We start from the raw sequence: 23,862 nt of genomic DNA, 5'->3' as shown, positions 1-23,862 counted from the left end.
TAAATTTAATATGTTTATTAATTGATCATTTATATTCTTAAATAACTTAAAACTAATTTGAACGAAAACAAACTGTGCATAGCCTTAAACATTTGAAAAAAGTATCAAAAAATAAACGATTTAAAATATTCAAAAAAGGAATCTCAATATAATAAAATTCTAGAAGAAATTTAAAAGCAGAACTTTAACGTTTATGACGATTTTAATATATTGGACATTATTAAAATTTAAATTTTAGAAAATTTCAGCTATCTAAAATTTCTAGGCCTACATAGCATTTAGATAATACGCTCTACAATACAATATGTAGGTATAATATTGTGTATTTGTGTATAGTAAGTATATAATATAATGTTTAACAATTTCAAAGACTGCCATAATTGCGTATAGAATAAACATCGCAGATCTTGATAACAGCTAGAGAATAAACTAAACTATTGTATACATAAACAAATATAACCGAACTATTGTTATAATTTAGCACCATTTCCAAAAATATCATCAAGTATATTGTAGGCATAGAATACAATTTTTAATAAACTAAAAAATTTGAGACATCACTATTACTATAGGAACCAAAAACTTAATAATAAATCACTAAAACAAAAAGACAATAATTTATGCGTTTAAATTAAAAATCTGCGTTTTAAAGTACCAGGCGCGCATACTTAAGAGAAGGTGTCATTGACTTGCCTACAACATCTGATGAAAGTGGCCCGTCGAGGCAATTCCCGTAGTTTAGCTGCACCTACATAGGTACAGGTTGATCTTAGACCGCCTAGAATATCCTTTACCGTTACACCTACGTCACCTCTGTATTCCACTTCAACTGTTTTACCTGAAAAAAAAAAGGTATTAAATAAACATTTTTTTAATGGAAGAAACTTATTGAATTTTAGTCAAAAAGTACTCTGCTTCTTATTATGCATAGCCCCTACATAGGCATTAAATACCTCCTTAAAACTTCCTATTTATAGGCATTATTCTAATCTTCCAAAGACAAATAATATATCACCTAACATCAAGCCGCTGACCTGGCCACACTATTTTACAAGCAAAAATGCCCCAAAATTCTACCTTCTCAGAACCTTACCTTCGGAAGATCTATACTCCGCGACCCCACCAGAATGTTTCAACATGGCCGTAGAAGACGACATGCCATAGAACAGCTTGACCTTCCTCCCATCAGGTTTGGTGACCACTTCCCCCCCACACTGGTCGTGGCCAGCGAACATACCGCCCGCCATTACGAAGTCAGCCCCCGCGCCAAAAGCTTTGGCTACGTCCCCGGGACATGTGCAACCACCGTCCTGTGAAAAAGAGTTTTTACTTGGGTATATTTGACCATTTTACATCATCTTTTCAAGTTTTCCAAATTCTTACAATAAATTTCAGTGAGTAAACAGTATAATTTAATTAAAAAAGTGTAGTAGTACGTGCCGAGCACTCGTGTCAGAAGTGAAATGTCTTTGGCAAGATTCAAAGATACCAAAATCGTCACTTTACTCCATGACGTGTCACGAAATTTTACTCCCAACCGCCTAAAGAAGTTTCATCAAAAATTGAGTTCCTCGTCTTGAGTAGGTCTTTTATCTACCTATTACTATCTGCTGGCCCCGGTTCTACACGAGAGGATATGTTTTAGTAAGCTTTTTAATTTTTTTACAGTTCCTTAGTTTTTAGCATCCAAACATACAATTCAACAAACCATTGATTAGCCGTACTTTAGTAATAAAAAAATGTAGTGAAGTGCAAGTGGCGACACCTGCATTGAAATAATGACACTACGTCTCATGCTTAGATTATAGATTGGTCTCCGCGCGCGCGCTACGACTAGATACCGCCGCGGCCGGCGTACTTGAAAAATGCGGCAACTTATAGTACGCCGAATTCGGCGTACCCAAGCCAGTCGTGTCACAAGCATTGTGTGGAGAGGGTGAACCGATAATTTATAAAGATTTTGAACAAAATCTGAAGTAAAATGCCCATTTGTCATAAAACTATTTAAAAATAATACATCAAAAAATAAGAAAGACACTGGGATCACGTACCATCACTAAGTATCGTATTATTCGAAATTTCTCCTTTACCTACTTCGAAAAATTTTTCTACGAAAATACGACGCCATTCAGTGTTGCCGTATTGCATATCCAAAAAAATACACGTGGTTGAGGAAATATTTTAGCAATAATTTGAACTTTTTTTTTCAATACTATTACTAACACATGTATAAAAAAGTATAATACAATAATTTATTTCTGTTTAACCATGTTTAACTGACTCATATAATATGTTTTTTTTTATTTCCGCTTTTTTACTTTTAAACAACGTTTGTGACTATAGTATAGTAGCGTCGCAAGTGGATTTGAGTCACATGTTCATGGATTCGATTCCCGGCCAGGTCAGGATGAAAAAAATATTTTTCAAACTTCTTTCCAAGATACCAGATTTCCCATTTATGAGGTAAAATTTATGTAGCTGGCAGCCCAATTCTTCACACACACTAGCGTCTTTACAAATTGCCTAACACACACTACAGAAAAGAGTTGCCGCACTCACAGAGCTATTGTTTTTAGGTGGGGCGGTATCTAGTCGTAGCGCGCGCGCGGAGACCAATCCTTAATCTAAGGTCTCATGTTTGTATAGTTATTACTTATTACTATTTCCGATAGATGTCGCTTAAACAAAAAATTCTAACAATAATTTTATTAGAATTGCTAGATGTCGAACAATATTGTCCTTCTAAATAAAGTATTTATTTTAATACATATCTACTTGGTTTTATTTTTGAATAGAAATACTGAATGAAAAATTAATAAATAGTTTTACCTTGTATTAACTAGATGACGCTTTTCATTTCTAACTCGCGCTATTGAAGTTTTTTACGAAACACATATAATATTTTTGTGAGTTGCCTACAGTCACTCTGGTTTCCCTTCAAAACGTATAAATCTTTCGCCTTTTACTAAAGATTTCCGTGGAGGGGAACACTCAAATGAGTCTAACTCAATTTTTTAATGCCCTGTTTTTTAATCAGGGTAAATAATTCAATTAAACATAGTTCAGTGAACAATCAACTAAGTAAAGAATTAAATACTTACAAATTACAATTAATAATCTCATAAAATATATTAATGAATTAGTTTCCAACAAAAATATAAGCTTTACTTGAGATTTTCCCACAGAAACCTTTAAGTACATAAAAATTAAAAATCTATAGTCTATACTATAAATTGTGAAGCTTCTTCCTATTATTTTATAATATAGTGTATATATAATTATTATGTAATGTTTGGGTATTTATTCAATAACATAATATCTCACCGATATAATATGTCCCTTTAATCCATGAGCAGCATCTGCACATTCAATAACAGCAGATAGTTGTGGATAGCCCACGCCCGTTTTAATCCTAGTCGTGCAAACTGATCCTGGTCCTATGCCCACCTGAAATATTATACGAAAAAGTTTTCTACAACAGCTATACTTGATAGATAAAATAAATATACTACGAGACTGATAATTTACCTATTCTTATTGTTAATCAATTGATTACTATCTAATTAGACAATAATAAATAAATAAGTTATAAATTTTAGTTATTCAGTGTGTAAAATAAATATTGTTTACTCTGTGTAAAGCAGCAAAATATTCGTTCTTAGGAAAGTAAGTATAAATTAATTCAAAAATACCTTAATAATATCAGCGCCGGATAAAATAAGTTCTTCAACCATTTCACCCGTTACGACATTGCCAGCCTGAAAAAAGAAATACATACTTAATATTATTGTAAGTATTTAATAAGATTAGACTTCTACTACTAATACATACTTCAACTAGTACTAAAATATAATAGTTATAAGTAGGAACAAGGTTTGGTCAAAGTTCATAATAATATGTAGGTACAAATAATAAGTTATAGGCAATTCAAAATTAATTAAGGTTGATTATAAATTAACAGAACGTATTAATATTATTCATAAATAGACGATAAATTATTCATTAAAATGAAAACGATTAAGTTGTGATGGGACAATGAACTAAATTGGATTAAAAATTAATGGCAGATTAATTGGCGCCAAATTATGTCTTAATTTTTTTTTTTCACCTGACATTTGTCGAGCAAAGGTAGCATTACAGATTATAATAAAAAAAAAAGATAAAATAGAAATTAGAATGTCATTTTTAAACCGTTTTTTTATTAATTCTGTTACCAAAAGATACTCACGATAATAGTATGTTTAGGGTACGCAGCTCGCACTCTTCGGACATATTCAACAAAATGCTGCGAATACCCATTGGCTACATCCAGACAGACAAATTTTATCTCTTTTACGTTATTTAGAATCTCACTGAGTCTATCGAAGTCGGCTTCCGCTGTGCCTGAACTTGCAGCTGAAAATTTAAATTTTCAAATGAGAAAAAAGTTTTTTTTTTCATAAATAACTATTTGGGTTTACGATAGTCTAACTACTTATATGTTGTTTTTGTGTGGTTGATTAATAAACTTTAAAACAAACAAATTACAACTATTTTATAATATAATTAGTAAGGCTAACTACAATTATTATTTTTTTCGTAAACCACTATAAGCAAATATTCTTACCCATTTGTGCTAAACACTCCGGATGATCCTCAGCGAATTTCTTCCATTCATCTACTGTATAGTACTTGTGGATACATGTGAATAGGCCATGCTGAAAAATGAAAATAAATTATACGTCTTTATTCCTTAGACGCAAATAATATAATCTAAGTATTTAAGTACATAGTGGGTCCGTATCCCGATGAAACGTATTTTTTGAGTACGTTTAAGATTATGTTTTCATAGACAAAATGCTCACATTAGCGAAGCGGTATAAGTATATGCCGGCTGCGCGAAGCTAGACACGAAAACATGTATTTTATGGAAAAATTTAGCAAAAATTTTTTGGCGTAATTTTATTGTTTAAGTATTTTTCACGTGATCAGTGTACGCAAAACTACAAGTCCCTTCGCGGTTTGTATACCAATAATGGGACATCCTGTATTCCTCCCTTCCTGTTACTTATAAATAAACAATACTAAGAAATGTGCCTGTAAACAGTTCCACGAACACTGTCAAGTTTGCCATTATTTTTAAATGTAATGATAACAATAACAGCCTTTTTTCAAGGGTATTAAACAATTAATATTTTAAAACATTCAGACTTAGAATAAACATCCAATCTCCTTGATGAAAACAATATACAAAGGGTCACAAGGTTTTTTGTCAAATAATGAATTGTTATTCTTTTATTTAAAGATCTTTTTTAAACTACTCTTTATCACGATTTTAAAGTGCTCTCCCACATAGACTACTAAAATTGTCAGTCACTAACTATGTACTAATACAAAAAGTTACCTTAGAAAGTTCTCGAGCCATCTCGAACGTTCCAACGGTGTCCATATTGCTGGCCATCACGGGAACGCCCCGGTATGTCTGGCCGGAGTTACGGAATGTGATCTCGCGGAATAAATCCACCTGTAAATAAAATAATATACATGAAGAGTAATTAAATTTTTATTGTAGGTAAATTTCATCAATTTTTAATAAATACAACATGCTTTACCGATATAAGAGTATTTTTATGTGATTTTTTTGAGCATGCGTTTCCACAAGAGCGCACAAATATTATTTTTGTAGAATCTATGTAATTCCATAAACATTTATTACATAGGTATTTCTATACTGTTGCCTTAGGTCATCGTAATTAGTAGGCAAAATAATAGGAAATGTTAGCTATGAATGACCTATTTGACCTATTATCTATAATTGTGCGTAAATCATTATTCAATTTATTATTTTTTGATCTCCTGTATCATTGGAAAAAAGAGCGTGTGTGGCGAGCACACCTGACGTGTCAGAAGTAAAACTTCTTTGACAAGATTAAAAGATACCAAAATCGTCGCCTTACGTGGCATGACGGTATTGCCATGACGCAACTTTGAAATTTTACTCTCAACGTGCCTAAAGAAGATTCACTTCCAAAAATCTGGTAAATACAAAATTTGTAGTTGTTAATGGAGAACGTTCTAGCGGTGCGTCAATTAACATTGGTGTTCCACAGGGATCTATTTTAGGACCCTTCTTGTTCTTGGTATATATCAATGATCTACCTTATTATTTACAGGATAGGTGTGAAATAGTTCTGTTTGCAGATGATACCTCATTAATATTTAATGTGGATAGGCATGACACAAATGTTGATGAAGTGAACAGTGCTCTTTTACACATATCCGACTGGTTTACTGCTAATAATTTATTATTAAATGCCAAAAAAACAACTTGTGTTGAATTTTTACTACCAAACGTTAAAAAGTTAAGCAGAAATATTACCTTGAACGGGGAGGTATTACACCCTACAGAATCGACTGTATTTCTTGGGTTAACATTGGACGAGAAACTACAGTGGGGAGCCCATGTCAACACCGCTGCAGGTAAGCTCAGTTCAGCAGCATATGCAGTCCGAAAGGTAAGGCAACTCACCGATGAAGATACAGCTAGATTGGTTTATTTCAGCTACTTTCATAGTATTATGTCCTATGGAATTCTACTATGGGGCAGGGCAGCAGATATAGAAACTATATTTATCTTACAGAAAAGAGCCATTCGTTCTATATATAATTTACGTGCTCGGGACTCACTAAGAGATCTCTTTAAAAATACTGGTATCCTTACTGTACCATCACAGTATATATTTAATAATATTTTGCATGTACACAAAAACGCCGACTTACACACAAGAGTAGGAGATAGACACTGTTATGGCACAAGGAACAGAAATAGAATTGAAATGCCATTTTTCCGATTAGCTAAAGTTAAAAATTCATTTATGGGTCAAGGTATACGCTTTTACAATAGAATTCCTCATAATATTAAAGAGTTTAGTAGTTCTAAATTTAAAACTTATATAAAAAATGTACTAGTTCAGAGAGCGTACTACAGTATTCAGGAATATATGGACGATAAAAACCCATGGAGGGTTGTCGCGAAAAAACCGCAGGACAGTTCTTTGGCATGTTATTATAATATATTATAATGTTATATGTATTTTGTAAAATTGTAAAACTGACATGATTTAAAAGAGCAACTATGGAGTTTCTTGCCGGTTCTTCTCCGTAGATACTGCTTTCCGAATCGGTGGTAAATTTTAAAATATGTAATGACGTTTCAAAAGTGCTTCTATAAGAAGTCTAATTGAATGAATAAATGTTTGAGTTTGAGTTTGAGTTTGAGTTTCGCGTGACATTTTACGTTGATTTAAAACCGAGTACTCTTTTATCATTTCTTCTGTTTTATTTCTTCGTGTGACGATGATATAAAATGTTTTATTTCATTGCATGTTTGTAGCTGCGTAGTAAATTACTTGTCATTACAAAGCTTGTTATAAACAGATTTAGCATGAAGCTTTTTCTGTTTCTACGAAGTAATCACATTCGTACTAACATGGGGAATCACCAGAATGATAAGCTTGATGCTTTTTATAGTAACACTGACTATCCCGGCAAATGTTGTTCAACCTTACTCTTATCACTCAGACTTATTCGATATGCACACACATGAGGTGCGGTCATGCCATTTGAAATAGTTTTACTACCTATACACCGCGACACAAGAATTTTATACATTAGATTCTTTATTGAGTAACTTTTTTCATTTGTAAACCAATAGCAGTATTATATTATCTGCGCCAAAAATTAAACGAGAAAAAATTACGCAATTTTTTTTTACTTAGATCTAGTATAGAGTATAGATCTAGTAGATATGTGAACCTTAAGGAATAGACGTACATTCAACAGTAGCTATACACTATTTTCAACTATATATATACATATAGAAACTTTCGCAATTTCCAACATTTAAACATTTCAACGTTTCGGAATTGCGTAATCGTTCAGTCAGGGCCAATTTTTCTACGGCATTACGATATTGACAAATTGCTGCTATAGCTCCAAGATTAATATCTCTGCGGGATTCTTAGCTTATTCGTCCTTGAATTTTTGTTGATTGATGTTACTGTAATAGCTTTGATATCTTTTATAACACGCAATCAATTATGTTATATCGAACTAAGAAAACTCTTCAATTCGAGAATTGTTAAAATTATAGAAATGTTGTAAGTCCTCTTCTGTATAATGATGAAATGGTCACAGGACTACAGCTGGTAGACATTGACAGTATTTTAAATTTTGCTTATATTATGAAAATTTCAATTAGCAAAGAAAATTATGCTACATTTTTAATGAGTATAATGTTGTCAAACAATAAAAATATAGAAAAAAGGCAGCGCAAATGGACGTGTTTCTTTCCTTTGCATTTCTAAGGTTCTCGTTTTCAGGACGGAATATCCTGGAATCCATTTCGAACGAGTTCCTTAGATTTTCCTAACTATAGATTATTCGTTTTGTTACTGTTTTCATACCCTTTATTTATTGAAGTGAAATTGAAGCTGTTTGTTACATCAGAGGTTTCGGAAAATACCTAAACCAACAGGAAAGTCAAATTGTTTGATAACGAAAGATTATTTTTTCCTGGCGACCGGCCAGCCTATAGCAATGGGATTTGACGGTCATTGTCGCCTTTAATTAAGATATAAATACACAGTACATAGTGCCAATACAATAATGTAACCGTGATGATTTGACCGAGCATTAACGAATTTTTGATAAACTTTCGTCTCAAGACCAAGGTCAGGGATATGGTTCTTGTCAAACGTGTCGGTGCATTAACATCAAACGAGTGCCTTCTTTCGTTGTTCTTAGTGCGTTCGAAAAGATTCTATGTTCAGGTTCTAATACTGAACAACACTGAATACGAGTTTTCAGATGCTCTAGCTAGGTAGCTCTATGTTCGTTTGATGTAAATGCACTCATCAAATATTCACAAATCAAATATTTTGATTGTGACACGGACACGGAACACGGTAAAGTACTTTGCAGCGCTTTGAATATTAATCAACAGTTTTAATAGCAATTCTTTTCTTGTTTCACCTTACAAACTATAAATTGGATTTCTACACTATGCTACCTTAGTATGATACTATAAACTATTTATTATGTTTTATGTTGATTTATCTCGTCTTTTTATTCGATTTTTAAACAATAAATTAACGTTTCTGGTGTTTAGTTCTTCACAACAAATACCAGAAATCTCTAACTTACTTTGCTAAAAAAGGTTGACCTTACTCCAATAGATTAATTTGATGAAATAAAGTTGGCCTAAAAAAAACTAGAACGTAATGGTATTCGCCAGACAAAAGTGGAACAGTACTACAAGTCAATAACTGCGTTAAAAACAACCGACTTCAAACTTGCACTTGCAACATTTACAAATACAGACAAAAATGCTCATAAAATAAAAACTACTGGGCCTATCCGAATAATATTTTTATGGGACCAATTCGACACCATCCCGCATCGAACAAAAAGAGAATCACGTAAATCGGTTCAGAAACCACGGAGTAATCGGTGTACATACATAAAAAAACCGGCCGAATTGATAACCTCCTCCTTTTTTTTGAAGTCGGTTAAAAATGGACAAATGGTTCACTTTGTTAATTAGAGTTGACAAATGATTTGCCGAGCGGAAAGACTAGAAGAATAAGAGATTAATTAACACGTATATTTTAACTATGGTGCCTCGTGCTAAACATTCAAAATTAGTTGTTTTAAATAATAAACAATTTCGATGTAAAAAGAACAAATAAAACCATTTGAAAAACAGAAACAAACTACACGATCGCTATTTAACATTCTTGAGAAACTTGTACAATTTATACTAATATTATAAAGTTGAAGACTTTGTTTTTTCTCAAGAACTATACTGGTCCGATTTTAAAAATTCTTTCGATGTTAGGTAGCCCACTTATCGAGGAAGGCTATAATAACATATCATAATGATAAGACCAACAGGAGAGGCACAGCTAGTCCTTAATATAACTATGTATAACTATACTAGCTGTGCCCCGTGCGTAATTTTCATCCTGGGTCAGGGTCGAAGCTGGGACAGACAAGTAGATAATGAAGAAATTATCTTAGTCATTCAGAATACACGTTAGATATGTTTAATCTTTCCTACTAATATTATAAATGCGAAAGTTTGTGAGGATGTGTGTGTGTGTGTGTGTTTGTTAATCTTTCACGCAAATACTACTGAACCGATTACAATCAAATTTAGCACACATATAGAGGGTAACTTGGATTTATACATAGGATAGGATTTATCCCGGAAATCCCACGCGAACGGGAATTATGCGGGTTTTTCTTTGAAAACGCGGGCGGAAAGCTATTTATGATATAACTGTGATATAACTCTCGTAGACGGCACGTCGTGTCTAGCACAATATATGAATAGAATTAATTATAGATGATTAATAGATTCTAGATAGTAGATAAGGGTATACTTATGTTTTAATATGGTATACAATTTTACTTCATTTTATCTAGTTTTTGACTGCAATCTCGCCCGCTGCTTCGATTATATCAATTGCAATTTGTGAGTGATTAGTGAGTGCCGCTTATTAGTAACATACCTAATATTAATATTATGTATGTAAATATTTGATTGTTTATTTATTTTACCTACGTAACACCTGAAGGAATCCCAGTCGGATATTAAAAGTCGCGATCACAGTCTTTCATATTACCGTGAAGGTAGTTGTGGTTCTTTATTCGTATGTTTTTATTAAATACTAGCGGTCCACCCCGGCTTCACCCGTGGTACCTACATGTTTTATAGCCTATGTTGCTCAGTGAAGTTGCAGCTTTCTAATGGTGAAAGAATTTTTGAAATCGGTCCAGTGGTTTATGCGTGAAAACCATACATACATACATACAAAACTTTTTCTCCTCTTTATAATATTAGTATAGAAATAGGAAATAGCTTAGTTCAGATATTTTTATCGGAAAGAGAAAAACTATACAACTCATCGTGGACAGTAAGTCGTTTTGCCTCGTAAAAGGAATTGATAATTTATACATTTAAAGGGAGAAGTATAGAAACAACACATAATATTTAGGTTACCAAACAACGGTTTTCGCACAAAAAATACAGTTTTCTCGCCAAACAGTTACATAAGATACATTATGCTCACTGAGGTGTATTTTAAAAAATGTGTCAAGGTTTCCCAGAAGGTCACTTGGAACAGAGAAACTGAAAAGCAATCGATCAAAAATATCTCAATCTTGGTACGTATTCTTTTGGTGGTAGAGTAATGGACATATTATGCTATTATTCGAGAAGTAATGTCTTCTTTACTGGAGACGGTATTATGTTACATTAAAACTACTTACGCGGGTGGGATATTTCGTTTAATTTTGTGAATTTAAAATATTAAAATCATATTCAAAAAATCAAATTCATCGTCATCCCAACCAACCGAATAATTAGTCTAAAACAAGTCAGATTCGCTTTTGATTTGACTAAGCTGAATCTTTTTTTCGTGTTAATTCTTGTTCTCAACGTTGTTTCTTTAATATTTGTTGAATATAATATCACTACATAGTATAAAACAAAGTCGCTTTTTCTGTCCCTATGTCCCTTTGTATGCTTAAATCTTTAAAACTACAGAACGGATTTTGATGCGGTTTTTTTAAATACATAGAGTGATTCAATAGGAAGCTGTTATGTATAATTTATTAGGTTTGAGACAAAGCGGGCGAAGCCGCGGGCGGTAAGCTAGTGTAATATAAATTACTTATTCATTTCATTATGGATAATGAAAGTAAAACAATAATTAGGCTAGAAAAAATGTGTCCGGATCCTCTACATGGTATCACCAGCTTGTATCTCCGAGAGATAAGATAAAATCTTCATTCTCTCCAAACTCTAGATTCGTATAAGTACGTACATTTCACATTTTTTTAAACAACTAAATGAAAAAACCATAGACAAAACATAACCCTTATTTCAACCCATTAGGTTTTGATTTTTTTAGAAAAAAGTATGCCTGTGTTTGACCTAGGCTTCCAACTATTTTTATTGCAAAATTCATCTAAATCCGTGTTGTTGTTTATCCGTGATAGAATCAAATAAACAGATCGACAAAAATTTTCGTTAACATATTCATTTTTATCGTCTACAATCCATGATACATGCACCAGAACAAAATAAATTGTAGATAGAGTTGATTTAATCATTTTTTATGTCTTCTACTAATGTACATGACTAATGCAAATGCGTTATTGTTTTTTGTTGGTAGATCGATCATAGTAGGTACAAATTGCAAAGTTTCTCAGAATTTAAATCTTTCAGTTATTGTTTTCTTTATTGATTTAAAATATAATATTTATTATATTATATTTCATAGTAATCTATATGTATATGTCTATATGTCCTATATCAAATCAGTATGAAAGTCACGAATGTTCTTGTAATAATTGATATTATGCTCTAGTGCCAAACAGAATGATTTGCAAATACCTATACACAAATGTAAATGAATTAAAAAACTAGCTGGCCCCGCGGTTTTTCCCCCCATTGCTCCGCTTCTATAAATTTTAGCGTGATGATTACCTATAATATATTACCTATATTATAATTTATAGGCCTTCTCGATAAATGGGCTAGGTATATCTAACACTATACTAAATATTCAAATCGGACGAGTAGTTCCTGATATAGGCGAGTTCAAGTACCTAAACAAACAAAGTCTAACTTTATTTGTGGGTTTTGTAAATATCACCATGGTAACTACTGACAAATAAAAAAAATGGAAATTTTGTTTAATAAAAAGCTGCAGTAAAAAAGTATGCGTTTATTAAAAACTAGCGGTCCGCCCCGGCTTCGCCCGTGGTACATGTTTACGTTTTCTCTACATAAGAACCATCCTCGTACTTCAAGGAATATAATAAAAAAAGAATTATCGAAATCGGTTCAGCCGTTCTCGAGTTATGCGCTTACCAACACATTTTGCGATTCATCATCACTACATAGTATAAAACAAAGTCGCATTCTCTGTCCCTATTTCCCTATGTCCCTATGTCCCTTTGTACGCTTAGATCTTTGAAACTACGCAACGGATTTTGATGCGGTTTTTTTTAATAGATAGAGTGATTCAAGAGGAAGGTTTATATGTATAATAACATCCATTAAATAGTGGAGAAGTACTGTTATTTTTGAGGTTTCTAATGTGATGTCGTAAATAATTACATTTCTTCCGCTTACATTGCAAACGCAGGCTGAACCCTACGAGTTTTATCAAAATAATGTACTAAGTATTGTACACATTGAAAAGGTCTACAGAAAAGTCCGCGATGGCATATGTCTATCTCTTATGGATAACCCACAATAACTTTTTTTTGTCATTTACTTTTTACGACAAATAATGGCTAATTTTCGAAGCGATTTTAACCAATACAGCATTAATCCTTAACCAATTAAATACCTTGAATACATTGTTCATTTAATATAGATCTATATGGCCCTTTAAAGCACATTAAAAAACTAAAACCAGACAAAAGTCCAGGTCCAGATGGTCTACAAAATGAGGCACTTAAAGCTGGCGCTACCCTATTGGCTCGCCCACTTACTTACTTGTTTAACATGGTTCTGAAAACTGGTCAGGTGCCAGTGCAGTGGAAAAGATCTGATATAATTCTCCTATACAAGAAAGGTGACCCTCAAGATATTTCTAATTACCGTCCGATTAGTCTGCTCTCAAGTGTATACAAACTGTTCGCGTCAATTCTGCAGAGCCGGCTAGCTCCGAAAATCGATAACTACCAGCCTGTAGAACAAGCAGGCTTTCGTCCAGGTTTCTCTACTACAGACCATATGCACGTATTACAACAAGTGATGGAGAAATACCAGGAGTTCAACCGCCCACTATACATTGCATTCATCGATTATGCCAAAGCGTTTGACACGATCTCACATGATTCTATTTGGGAATCACTAAGCAAGTGTAACATAAACGAAAACTACGTAAAGGTCCTGAAAAATATTTATCAGGGTTGTGTGAGTCAGGTGAAACTAGAGTCTCGAGGTCCGGATATATCGATTTGCAGAGGAGTAAGGCAAGGCGACCCGCTTTCACCAAAGTTATTCATAATGGTACTACAACACATTTTTAACAATCTTAACTGGCAGTCCGATGGCATAAGAGTAAACAGAGCTCAACTTACACACCTCAGATTCGCAGACGATATTGTTCTGTTCGCTGAAACAAGTAAGGGATTAGACAAAATGATAAACAACCTTAATGAAGAAAGTGAAAGAGTAGGTCTTAAAATGAACGAGGACAAAACAAAAATACTGACGAACAGCCACAGAAATGCTATATTCCTAAATGAGAAGCCACTTGAATATGTCAGCAATTACATCTACCTGGGCAAACAACTATCCTTCGAAGACAAAAGCGAAGAACTAGAGGTAGTGAGGCGAACTAATATAAGCTGGAAAAAGTTCTGGTCCTTAAAGGAAGTTTTAAAAGGCGAATTTCCCCTTCATCTAAAAAAAATTGTATTGGACACATGTGTCTTACCTACCCTTACATATGGTTGCCAAACGTGGACATACAGCTCGATATTAAAAAGTAAACTAGTAGCATGCCAGAAAGCAATGGAAAGGAGTATACTTAAAATAAGAAAAATACAAAAAGTAAAAAGTGAAAAAATAAGACGAAAGACGAAAATCATTGACGCTTTACAATTTGCACTAAAACAGAAATGGCAATGGGCGGGACATATAGCAAGATGCACGGATAAAAGATGGACACTGGAGACAACTATATGGAAAGGGCCGAAGGGAAAAAGAAATGTAGGACGCCCTAAAAAAAGGTGGATAGAAGATATAAAAAATATAGCAGGAAACGACTGGAGATCAAAGGCAATGGACAGAGATACCTGGAAAAAGTTGGAGGAGGCCTATACCCGAGAAGGGGTTCCGATCAATGTTTCTGATAGATAAGCAAGCTGTGATAGAATGTTACATCTAAAATGAAAAAAAAATAGAAAAAAATAAATTAATTAAGTATTAGTAATTAAATTTTAAGCTAAGAAATAGTGTAATTTGTTTTTATATTGAAAATAGCTTTAAGTATATGTAAACTATCTGTATCAACTTGTGGATGGAAATAAACGGGCTTTTTATTTATTATTTATTATTTATTTTATATGGCCCTTTACATCGTGTGATTTAAGTGAATATTTTCGAATATATTACAGATTTAAAAATTGCGGGACGTACCGTTTGCGGCGGTACCGGCCGGCCGCGGCCGGGCCGCTATGTTTTTATATACAACGTTAAAAGTTTTTCTGTAGTGTATTTAGTATCAGCATTGCATCCGTGCGAAGCCGGGGCGGGTCGCTAGTTTTTATATATAAAGAAGATATCCTTGGTCTAACGGTGCATTTACATCAAACGAACATAGAGCAAGAGCTCTAGTTGCTCTAGCAAGAGCATTCTTTCGTGATCTTTTAGTGTAAACGAAAACTTGTATTCAGTGTTGTTCATTGCATAGAATATTTTCGAATGTTTCGCAATCGTTTGATGTAATTTCACCGTAATAAATATCTGCAGTAAATTATGCGCTTTTTTACAAATTCACTATTGCTTGGTCTAGGATAATGAATGATCTTGTTTCATAGCAATTTGTCTGGGTTCGCTTGAATTACACCGCGGCAAACTGAAAGTAAATTTATAGAGAAGACTATTTATTTTGTGGCTAAATTTTATGGTATTATAGTGTTCGTCTCTTTAATAAATTATTTTCGTTTGTTGGTTAAGTCGTAACCAGTCGTAACCTAATAACCGACTCATAATTCTAAAAAAATTACATCATGTAGGTATTTTATAACTAGCTTTCCGCCCGCAGCTATGCCCGCTTTATCTAAAACGTAATAAATTCTATAGGTAAATTAACCCCTTCCCTGAGAAATACCTGCGAATCAATCTGACTATAAAAAAACCGCATCAAAATCCGTTGCGTAGTTTGAAGATTTAAGCATACATATTAATTAACTCTAGTAGTAAATGATCAAATAGGAGGATAGTCATATGTCGACAAACGAACTCCACTGACTCATAAACTGCATGATATTAATGACATGTATATTTAATCATGTGTTCAGTGTGTGTCCATGTATAATTTCCAACTATGACGTGAAAATAGAGTATATTCAACAATGTGTGCAGTGCTGTGTGCAGCGTGTTATACTGCCTATTTTAATTTGTTACATTTATAAGTAGTGTTTTAATGTTCTGTGTATACCAATTTATTACGAAGACCTATAGCCCAGAACCTTTTCCAGTAAACGTTGATCCTTATCACTCAAAAGTACTTCTATAAAAAATATAGTCTATCGCCAGTACTTAATAACAGCTAACTAATCATACTAATGTATCCAGTGCAAGCCCGTTTACGCGACATTGATTAACAAAAATCAATGTCGAAATCGGAAATAAAAACTTACGGGCAGACTGAAAATCAGCGCTGTTCAGGTGTTAAAGCCCGACAGCATGGCTGAGTCTGACCCGATTGCCATGTAAATTCTCTATTGCACGCCTCATAAGCGAAGCGTTGAGGTGGGTACTACTGTCACTTCGCGCAAAACATCTGATTTTTCAAACTTAAAATGTCTTTATGTATCATACATTGCACTTGTAAGATAATACATACACACACATATTAAGAAAAAACACTATTTTTAACGTTCATGATATTTTTGATGTCATTTTTGTTATTTATACTTACTAGTTAAAAAACAGTTTAAAAAAGTTCTGTCTTGGACGTCCGTGTGTCTGTATGTGCGGATCCTTTTTCTTGTTAACACGATAGCGACCGAAATACTTTACTAATCGAGTCTTTTTTTTTCTCTTACGCTTGAGTATGCTCAGGAATAGAACCCTTTCATTTTTCAGGGTCTGATTAGATGTGGTTTAATTGTTATTAAATAAACAAAAATAATAATTAATAAATATTTATTAAAAAAAAATTATGAGGCGTGCACTTTTGGATTTTCCAAATTATTATTTTTTGTAATGTAAGTAGTTGTTAAGTGTGTGTAACTTGTGGCAATAAATATTTTTTCTTTCTTTCTTTCTTTCAAAAGAATTTCCGAACGACAATAGAGTCCGAACTCTACATAAAATCCATTAAAAACAGATCAAAATTAATGAAGTTAGTGTTTATATAATTTCTGATAACTTTAGTACTGTATATTCAATATTTTGTGATTCAATAAAGATATTTTGTTTAGACTTGGATGAACCATAGAGAAAAATATAAAGGTTACGTCGACTATTTAGTAATCTGTGATAGGGGGATACCCGTTTTGTATACACTCACGTTAGCCAAAGACGTTATTTGATGTTACAGCACAATATGTTAGTACGTATGTTTGTTGTTTTTTCGGTTCGTCGAAATATTCTATGAAAAACAGAATGTGAACTTTTGCCTTTTTAATATGTATCTACTGTTTAATTTATTCATACTTATTTTTGAAAAATACATTCAATATTGTCTTAAAAAGAAAATTATGCAGCGCACCCCGCGCAACGGAAACTATAAAATTGAAACTATTTTCCAACCTTTCTTCATAAATCTACCCAGGGCTTAGATTGCGTGTTTAGTCTATTTTGTTTAGCAGTATAAAAAAATTTAGATCTAACTATCTAGTTACATACATGTAAATATTCTTTAGAATTAAGCTTAATTTAGCTTAACCATTCATTTGTTCAACTTAAAAGTTAAAATCATATCCTTCCGAACAAAACCAAAACCTGTACTAACAATTCAAACATTTATAACGATTATTCTATTTTTTGTGAATAATTTTCAAACTGCAGACTACAGGCACAAAGCAAATATTTAGAAAGGGTAATGCCGTTTCTATAGTAACTGGAGGGATTATAAAGACCCTCCTTGAATTAGAGAGTACTTGAGCTCCTTGCCTCTTTATAATAGTGTCAACGGCCTAGACAACCTTATACGGTGGTACCTATTTTTTTATAACATTCAAATGCTCTACCATTAATTTATTTTGAAAGAATTGAAAAAAACGATCTTGTGATCTAATTTTTTTCTATTCTTTGAAAATGTAACACCCTATAAGATGTTAACATACGCAAGGGATTCAGTTTCAAACAATGTTTCAAATTGGATAAGATTACTTCGATTGCAAAGACATAGGTATGATATAAATGTGTGCATCTATCTATCAACTATTTTTCGAATTTTTTTTTTGCTTAGAGCGATCAAATTCAGCTATGTATATCTGGTACAGGTGGTATCATAAAAGCTGTTAATTGAGTTGTAAGCAAACCACGGGGAGTCAGCAATATTAAAGACTTATAGCTGTGCCGCGCGGTTTCACCCGCATTACTCCGCTCCTGTTGGTCTTAGCATGATGATATGTAGCCTATATTACTTGTGGATAATGTAGCTTTCGAATGGTGAGAATTTTTAAAATCGGTCCAGTAGTTTATGAGCCTATTCATTATCAAATTTGTTTGATTTCACAAAGTTTTCCTCTTTATAATATAAGTGTAGATAAGTATACCTATAGCTTATAGTAAAAAAATATATTTTCGATTTTTCGAGTTTTTTTAGGTACATAACATTTTATCTTCGAAAACAATTACGCACTGAAAGCTTCATAAAACACATAAATAGGCATAAAATAAAAATTCGCTCCGAGTTACGACCATAATTCTGGTTAGGAATATTGTAGCCTGTAGGATATTATCTTGTTATTTGATTACTTCTATTATGTATCTAGAATTCATAGTAATGGAATCATAAAAAATCATAAAAGTAGGTACACTAAATATATTATCTTCTTACATTATAGGTATTTTCAGCAAAATATGTTTAAGTATTATTTTTCTAATTCGGATCGCAAAAAGTAATGTAGGTAGAGCATGTAGAGAAAATATTACTTTATTATTTATGTTAAAATAGAATTATAAAATAGCTAGGTACCCTTTTATTTAATCCCGATTCGTAACAAGCAACGGCATCTGCATCAAATTTAACATATTTTTTTTGTGCTTCATTCTTTACCACTTCTATTCTCAGCAAGATATCAAAAAAAAGGATTTGATTATACGTACCTATAAGGAGTTTTATTATCTATACTAATATTATAAAGCTGAAGAGTTTGTTTGTTTGTTTGTTTGTTTGAACGCGCTAATCTCGGGAACTACTGGTCCGATTTGAAAAATTCTTTCGGTGTTAGATAGCTCATTTATCGAGGAAGGTTATAGGCTATATATCATCACGCTACGACCAACAGGGGTGAAACCGCGCGGAGCAGCTAGTATCGTATAAGTAAGTAGGTACCAACAAAAGAACAAGTTTACATAATCCAATAGTAAAATTCAAAGCAGAAAGGAAACTGAGCGCGCTGTTCGTTTTGCATAAAAATTATGCGAAGAAAATAATCTATACATACCTATATTGTAATAAATCTGTAGAAGGGTCAATTCTGTACATTGAAAATATTGAAAAAATAAATAGCAGGGGGTGTTACTGGATCGATACCAAACCCAAATATGTGATTAAAAAAATTTTTGTCTGTCTGTCTGTCTGTCTGTATGTGAAGGCATCACGTAAAAACTAACGGTTCGATTTCGATGAAACTTGGTATAATTATACCTTATTCTCCTGGGCATAAAATAGGATACTTTTTATCCCGGAAAAATACGTAGAAATAAATAAATCTTAATTTTTCCGCGCGGACGGAGTCGCGGGCGGAAGCTAGTAATAAATCCTGAAGCAAATTATACAGCATTGTAATATTATGTAGAGTCATAAACAGTGTTCCTTTAGGAAATAAAAGTCAGTTTAATTTTCTTATAGGTAGGTACCTACAGTTTTCAATACGTTTGTTCATTTGTTGCGTTATGTAACGACACCTATATTTGTTTTTGTTTATTTACGCATTCAATCTTATTAGAATATTTAGCATGTCATGATAATTTCAATAGATAAGGGAAAAATGTAGTAAATACATTTTCTTATATTCCGAAAAGGTAAGGTACATACCTATCGAAGATACACATCTAATAAAAACAATTTTCTCTGGTCTTGGGAAATAATTAATCAGACCAATTAGTCCATTGAATAAAAAGTTCTAGAGTGCGTGAGTTAGTAACGTAAGATGTTTCTTCGGAAACATGTCAAGAGTCCCTAGGTAATAAACATACTAAAACCCCGGGCCACTAGGAGGAGCCCCGGAGTGGGGGGAGGGGGGAAATGGGTCCATTTTTTCATTTTTCGCTTAAATCTCAAAAACGGTACATGTTAGAGAAAAACTTTCAATTAAAAGTTGAAAGACCATTAAATTATCTACAAGTTGTACCTGAATCATTTTTTCCTATATCCTACCGTTTCTGAGTTATACGCAGTAAAACATGATTTTGGCTCAAACAATTTCCACATCAATCGATCAAAAAATATTTCTTTCTTCCAAAAAACTCAAATGTGCAACTTGTGACCGGTACTGATAGATTACTCTTAATGAGGTCTATAATTGGTAAAATAAACACATTCCTCCATGGAAGCCCTTAGGAGGAATCGATTGTCAAAATATTATATAATGGTAGTTTGAGTTACTGAACTTGATCTTTTTATTTTTTTCTTCCAAAAAACTCAAAAGTGCAACTTGTGACCGGGACAGATAGATTGCTCATAATTGGGTCTATCATTGATAAAAATACCAGATTCCACCACGGAGGCGTTTACGGGGAATTGAATTTTATTAGGGTAGTTACGATACTTGAACTTTTTATTTCTTTTCTCCAAAAAAACTCAAAAGTGCAACTTGTGACCGATACTGATAGATTGCTCTTAATTAGGTCTATAATTGGTAAAATAAACACATTCCTCCATGGAAGCCTTTAGGAGGAATCGATTGTCAAAATACTATATTAGGGTAGTTTGAGTTACTGAACTTGATCTTTTTATTTTTTTCTTCCAAAAAACTCAAAAGTGCAACTTGTGACCGGTACTGTTAGATTGCTCTTAATTAGGTCTATAATTGGTAAAATAAACACATTCCTCCATGGAAGCCTTTAGGAGGAATCGATTGTCAAAATACTATATTAGAGTAGTTTGAGTTACTGAACTTGATCTTTTTATTTTTTTCTTCCAAAAAACTCAAAAGTGCGACTTGTGACCGGTACAGATAGATTGCTTATAATAAGGTCTATCATTGATAAAAATACTAGATTCCACCATGGAGGCGTTTACGGGGAATTGAATTTTATTCGGGTAGATACGATACTTGAACTTTTTATTTTTTTTCTTCCAAAAAACTCAAAAGTGCAACTTGTGACCGGTACCGATAGATTGCTCATAATTAGGTCTATCATTGATAAAAAAACCAGATTCCATCATGGAGGCGTTTAGGAGGTATTGAATTTTATTAGGGTAGTTACGATACATGAACTTTTTAACTAACTACCCTAATAAAATTCAATTCCCCGTAAACGCCTCCATGGTGGAATCTGGTATTTTTATCAATGATAGACCTAATTATGAGCAATCTATTTGTGCCGGTCACAAGTTGCACTTTTGAGCTTTTTGGAAGAAAAAAAATAAAAAGTTCATGTATCGTAACTACCCTGATAAAATTCAATTCCCCGTAAACGCCTCCGTGGTGGAATCTGGTATTTTTAGCAATGATAGACCTAAATATGAGCAATCTATCTGTACTGGTCACAAGTTGCACTTTTGAGTTTTTTGGAAGAAAAAAATAAAAAGATCAAGTTCAGTAACTCAAACTGCCCTAATATAATATTTTGACAATCGATTCCTCCTAAAGGCTTCCATGGAGGAATGTGTTTATTTTACCAATTATAGACCTAATTAAGAGCAATCTATCAGTACTGGTCACAAGTTGCACATTTGAGTTTTATGGAAGAAAGAAATATTTTTTGATCGATTGATGTGGAAATTGTTTGAACCAAAATCATGTTTTACTGCGTATAACTCAGAAACGGTAGGATATAGGAAAAAATGATTTAGGTACAACTTGTAGATAATTTTATGGCCTTTCAACTTTTGCTTGAAAGTTTTTCTCTAACATGTACCGTTTTTGAGATTTAAGCGAAAAATGAAAAAATGGACCCATTTCCCCCCTCCCCCCACTCCGGGGCTCCTCCTAGTGGCCCGGGGTTTTAGTATGTTTATTAACTAGGGACTCTTGACATTTTTCCGAAGAAACATCTTACGTTACTAACTCACGCACTCTAGACCCCCCTTGGAGGGACTCATTCAATGGACTAAATAGCGCGTCTATAATTAAAATTTCATTATGTATATGGTACATGTTTCTAGACATAATAATGTAGTGATCTCAATATTGAAGCGATCACACAAAATTAACAATTATTAGCTGACACAAACACTGAATTAACATCGGATCAATATGTTTACATACGCGTTACCATCTTGCTCTATCCATACCTACGTCACAATTACAATATGTATGTACATTTTCACGCCAAATCCTAAACATTTTCATTTAAGATGAGATCATTTCAGCTTGAACTTTGATCTTTCAGTTTTCAGTCCATTTAGTTAATTAAAAAGTTGTACTCACGTCATTTCTGCTGTTCAGTGTGCTTCTTTTCGGTCGTAGTAACACATCCTTAAAATCTAATTTAACCTCGTTTATAATGTTCGGCATTTTATAGAGAAGACTTTAACCTATATTTATTTTTCTTAAAATAAAAACTATGAGGCGAGAGACCTCCCGCGCGACGTATCGACTACTAAACCACAGGGCACAGTGTTAGCAACCTGAAGTGAGCTGATTATCGTACCAGGGGCGTAAAATTATCGTACATTAGGCGTTTTTGGTTCGAAATTATCGTACTTTTTAGAATAAAGTCAATTATAAATAAATAAATCATATAAATTGTAATATTGATAAGTATGCAAGTTCTCTATAGTTAATCTTTGTTTAACTACCGCTGTCAAATCAACGGGACACTGAAACCCAAACGTTTTACGTAAAATTACGTGCCTTAATATTCATTATACTCTTTGGTTTTACGCGTGGTACAGACTACAGACCTGAACCGATTCCATTTCCACTTTATGTTCAATAAACCCGCCAAGTTTAAAATTCAATCTGACAAAATTTCACTGTTCCCCACTGTTCCCATGAAAGTTCGATATGAAACACGTCAAAATTTCATATTTGTATGGGAAAAATAATATAAATTATCGAATTTTGCCTGATAGAAATTATCGTAAAATCAGCGTACGATAATAACATGCTATCGTACATCGTACGTAGGCACCAAATTATCGTGTTTGTACGATAATTATCGTACGGTTGGGAACGCTGACAGGGCACAGTACTAAACGTTCAAGAGTCAAGACTCGTCGTTCGTTCAGACTTCAGGCGTATTGCAGCGCTATGACAACGAAAAGTATGTATAGCAGTGTTGCTATTATAGTCGACCTAAATGTGAACTAAAGCTATAATAGCTCTTATAATATTATAATGAAAATATTTGTGTCACAAACCCCTTCTATTTGATTTCGAAATTTTAGTTTACATACTCCATCACATCAAATATTTAAATGATACTTTAATGAACTGCAATAAGAACCAATAGAAATATTTCTAATAATAATTAGTAGTACTTTGAAATATTTATACAATTCTGATGGACCTTGTGCTCTACATTTTTGAAGTGAAAACTTCTTTAGCGGCGTTGAGCACTTTTTCTGTAATGGGTATAAAATCTTAAACTCGCGTCAGGACACGTGACCTGATCGAAAAAGCGTAAGCGTGGATATCAAACATGCTCAACGTTAATAATCAAGTTTTCACTGCTGCCGGCACTCCCGGAGTGCAACCCGTCTTTTTTTTTCAAGAAAA

The 23,862-nt window shown here is 33.2% G+C and overlaps 1 protein-coding gene and 1 non-coding gene across 2 annotated transcripts; one reads left to right on the top strand and one right to left on the bottom strand.

The window, feature by feature from the left end:
- Positions 1–332: 332 nt before the first annotated feature.
- LOC149897580 (GMP reductase 1-like) lies at positions 333–22,723 on the bottom strand. The gene is made up of 8 exons (XM_090116185.1): positions 22,570–22,723; positions 5,384–5,503; positions 4,607–4,697; positions 4,229–4,395; positions 3,693–3,758; positions 3,325–3,447; positions 1,094–1,310; positions 333–838 (listed from the first exon to the last, which is right to left on the bottom strand). The coding sequence occupies exons 1-8, from the start codon at positions 22,654–22,656 to the stop codon at positions 669–671; spliced, it is 1,041 nt and encodes a 346-aa protein (XP_089972311.1). The 5' UTR covers positions 22,657–22,723; the 3' UTR covers positions 333–668.
- Positions 2,922–3,040, top strand: LOC149897581 (U5 spliceosomal RNA). The gene has a single exon (XR_016458197.1). It is a non-coding gene; the product is annotated as a U5 spliceosomal RNA (small nuclear RNA).
- Positions 22,724–23,862: the final 1,139 nt, after the last annotated feature.

The sequence above is a fragment of the Colias eurytheme genome, chromosome 25 (genome assembly GCF_061535395.1).
Source record: "Colias eurytheme isolate Ceu_HAF_F1 chromosome 25, ilColEury1 Martin Lab GWU primary, whole genome shotgun sequence".
Taxonomy (NCBI): domain Eukaryota; kingdom Metazoa; phylum Arthropoda; class Insecta; order Lepidoptera; family Pieridae; genus Colias; species Colias eurytheme.
The sequence above is the reverse complement of the archived record's forward strand: the minus strand, read 5'-3'. Positions and strand labels throughout refer to the sequence as shown.

Excerpts from the sequence above, each read along its gene's own strand:
- LOC149897580 (XM_090116185.1), bottom strand. The coding sequence starts at position 22,656 with ATGCCGAACATTATAAACGAGGTTAAATTAGATTTTAAGGATGTGTTA. Across the intron at positions 5,504-22,569 it reads CACTGAACAGCAGAAATGAC|GTGGATTTATTCCGCGAGAT; the intron begins GTGAGTACAACT and ends TTTTATTTACAG. Across the intron at positions 4,698-5,383 it reads TGGCTCGAGAACTTTCTAAG|CATGGCCTATTCACATGTAT; the intron begins GTAACTTTTTGT and ends TTCATTTTTCAG.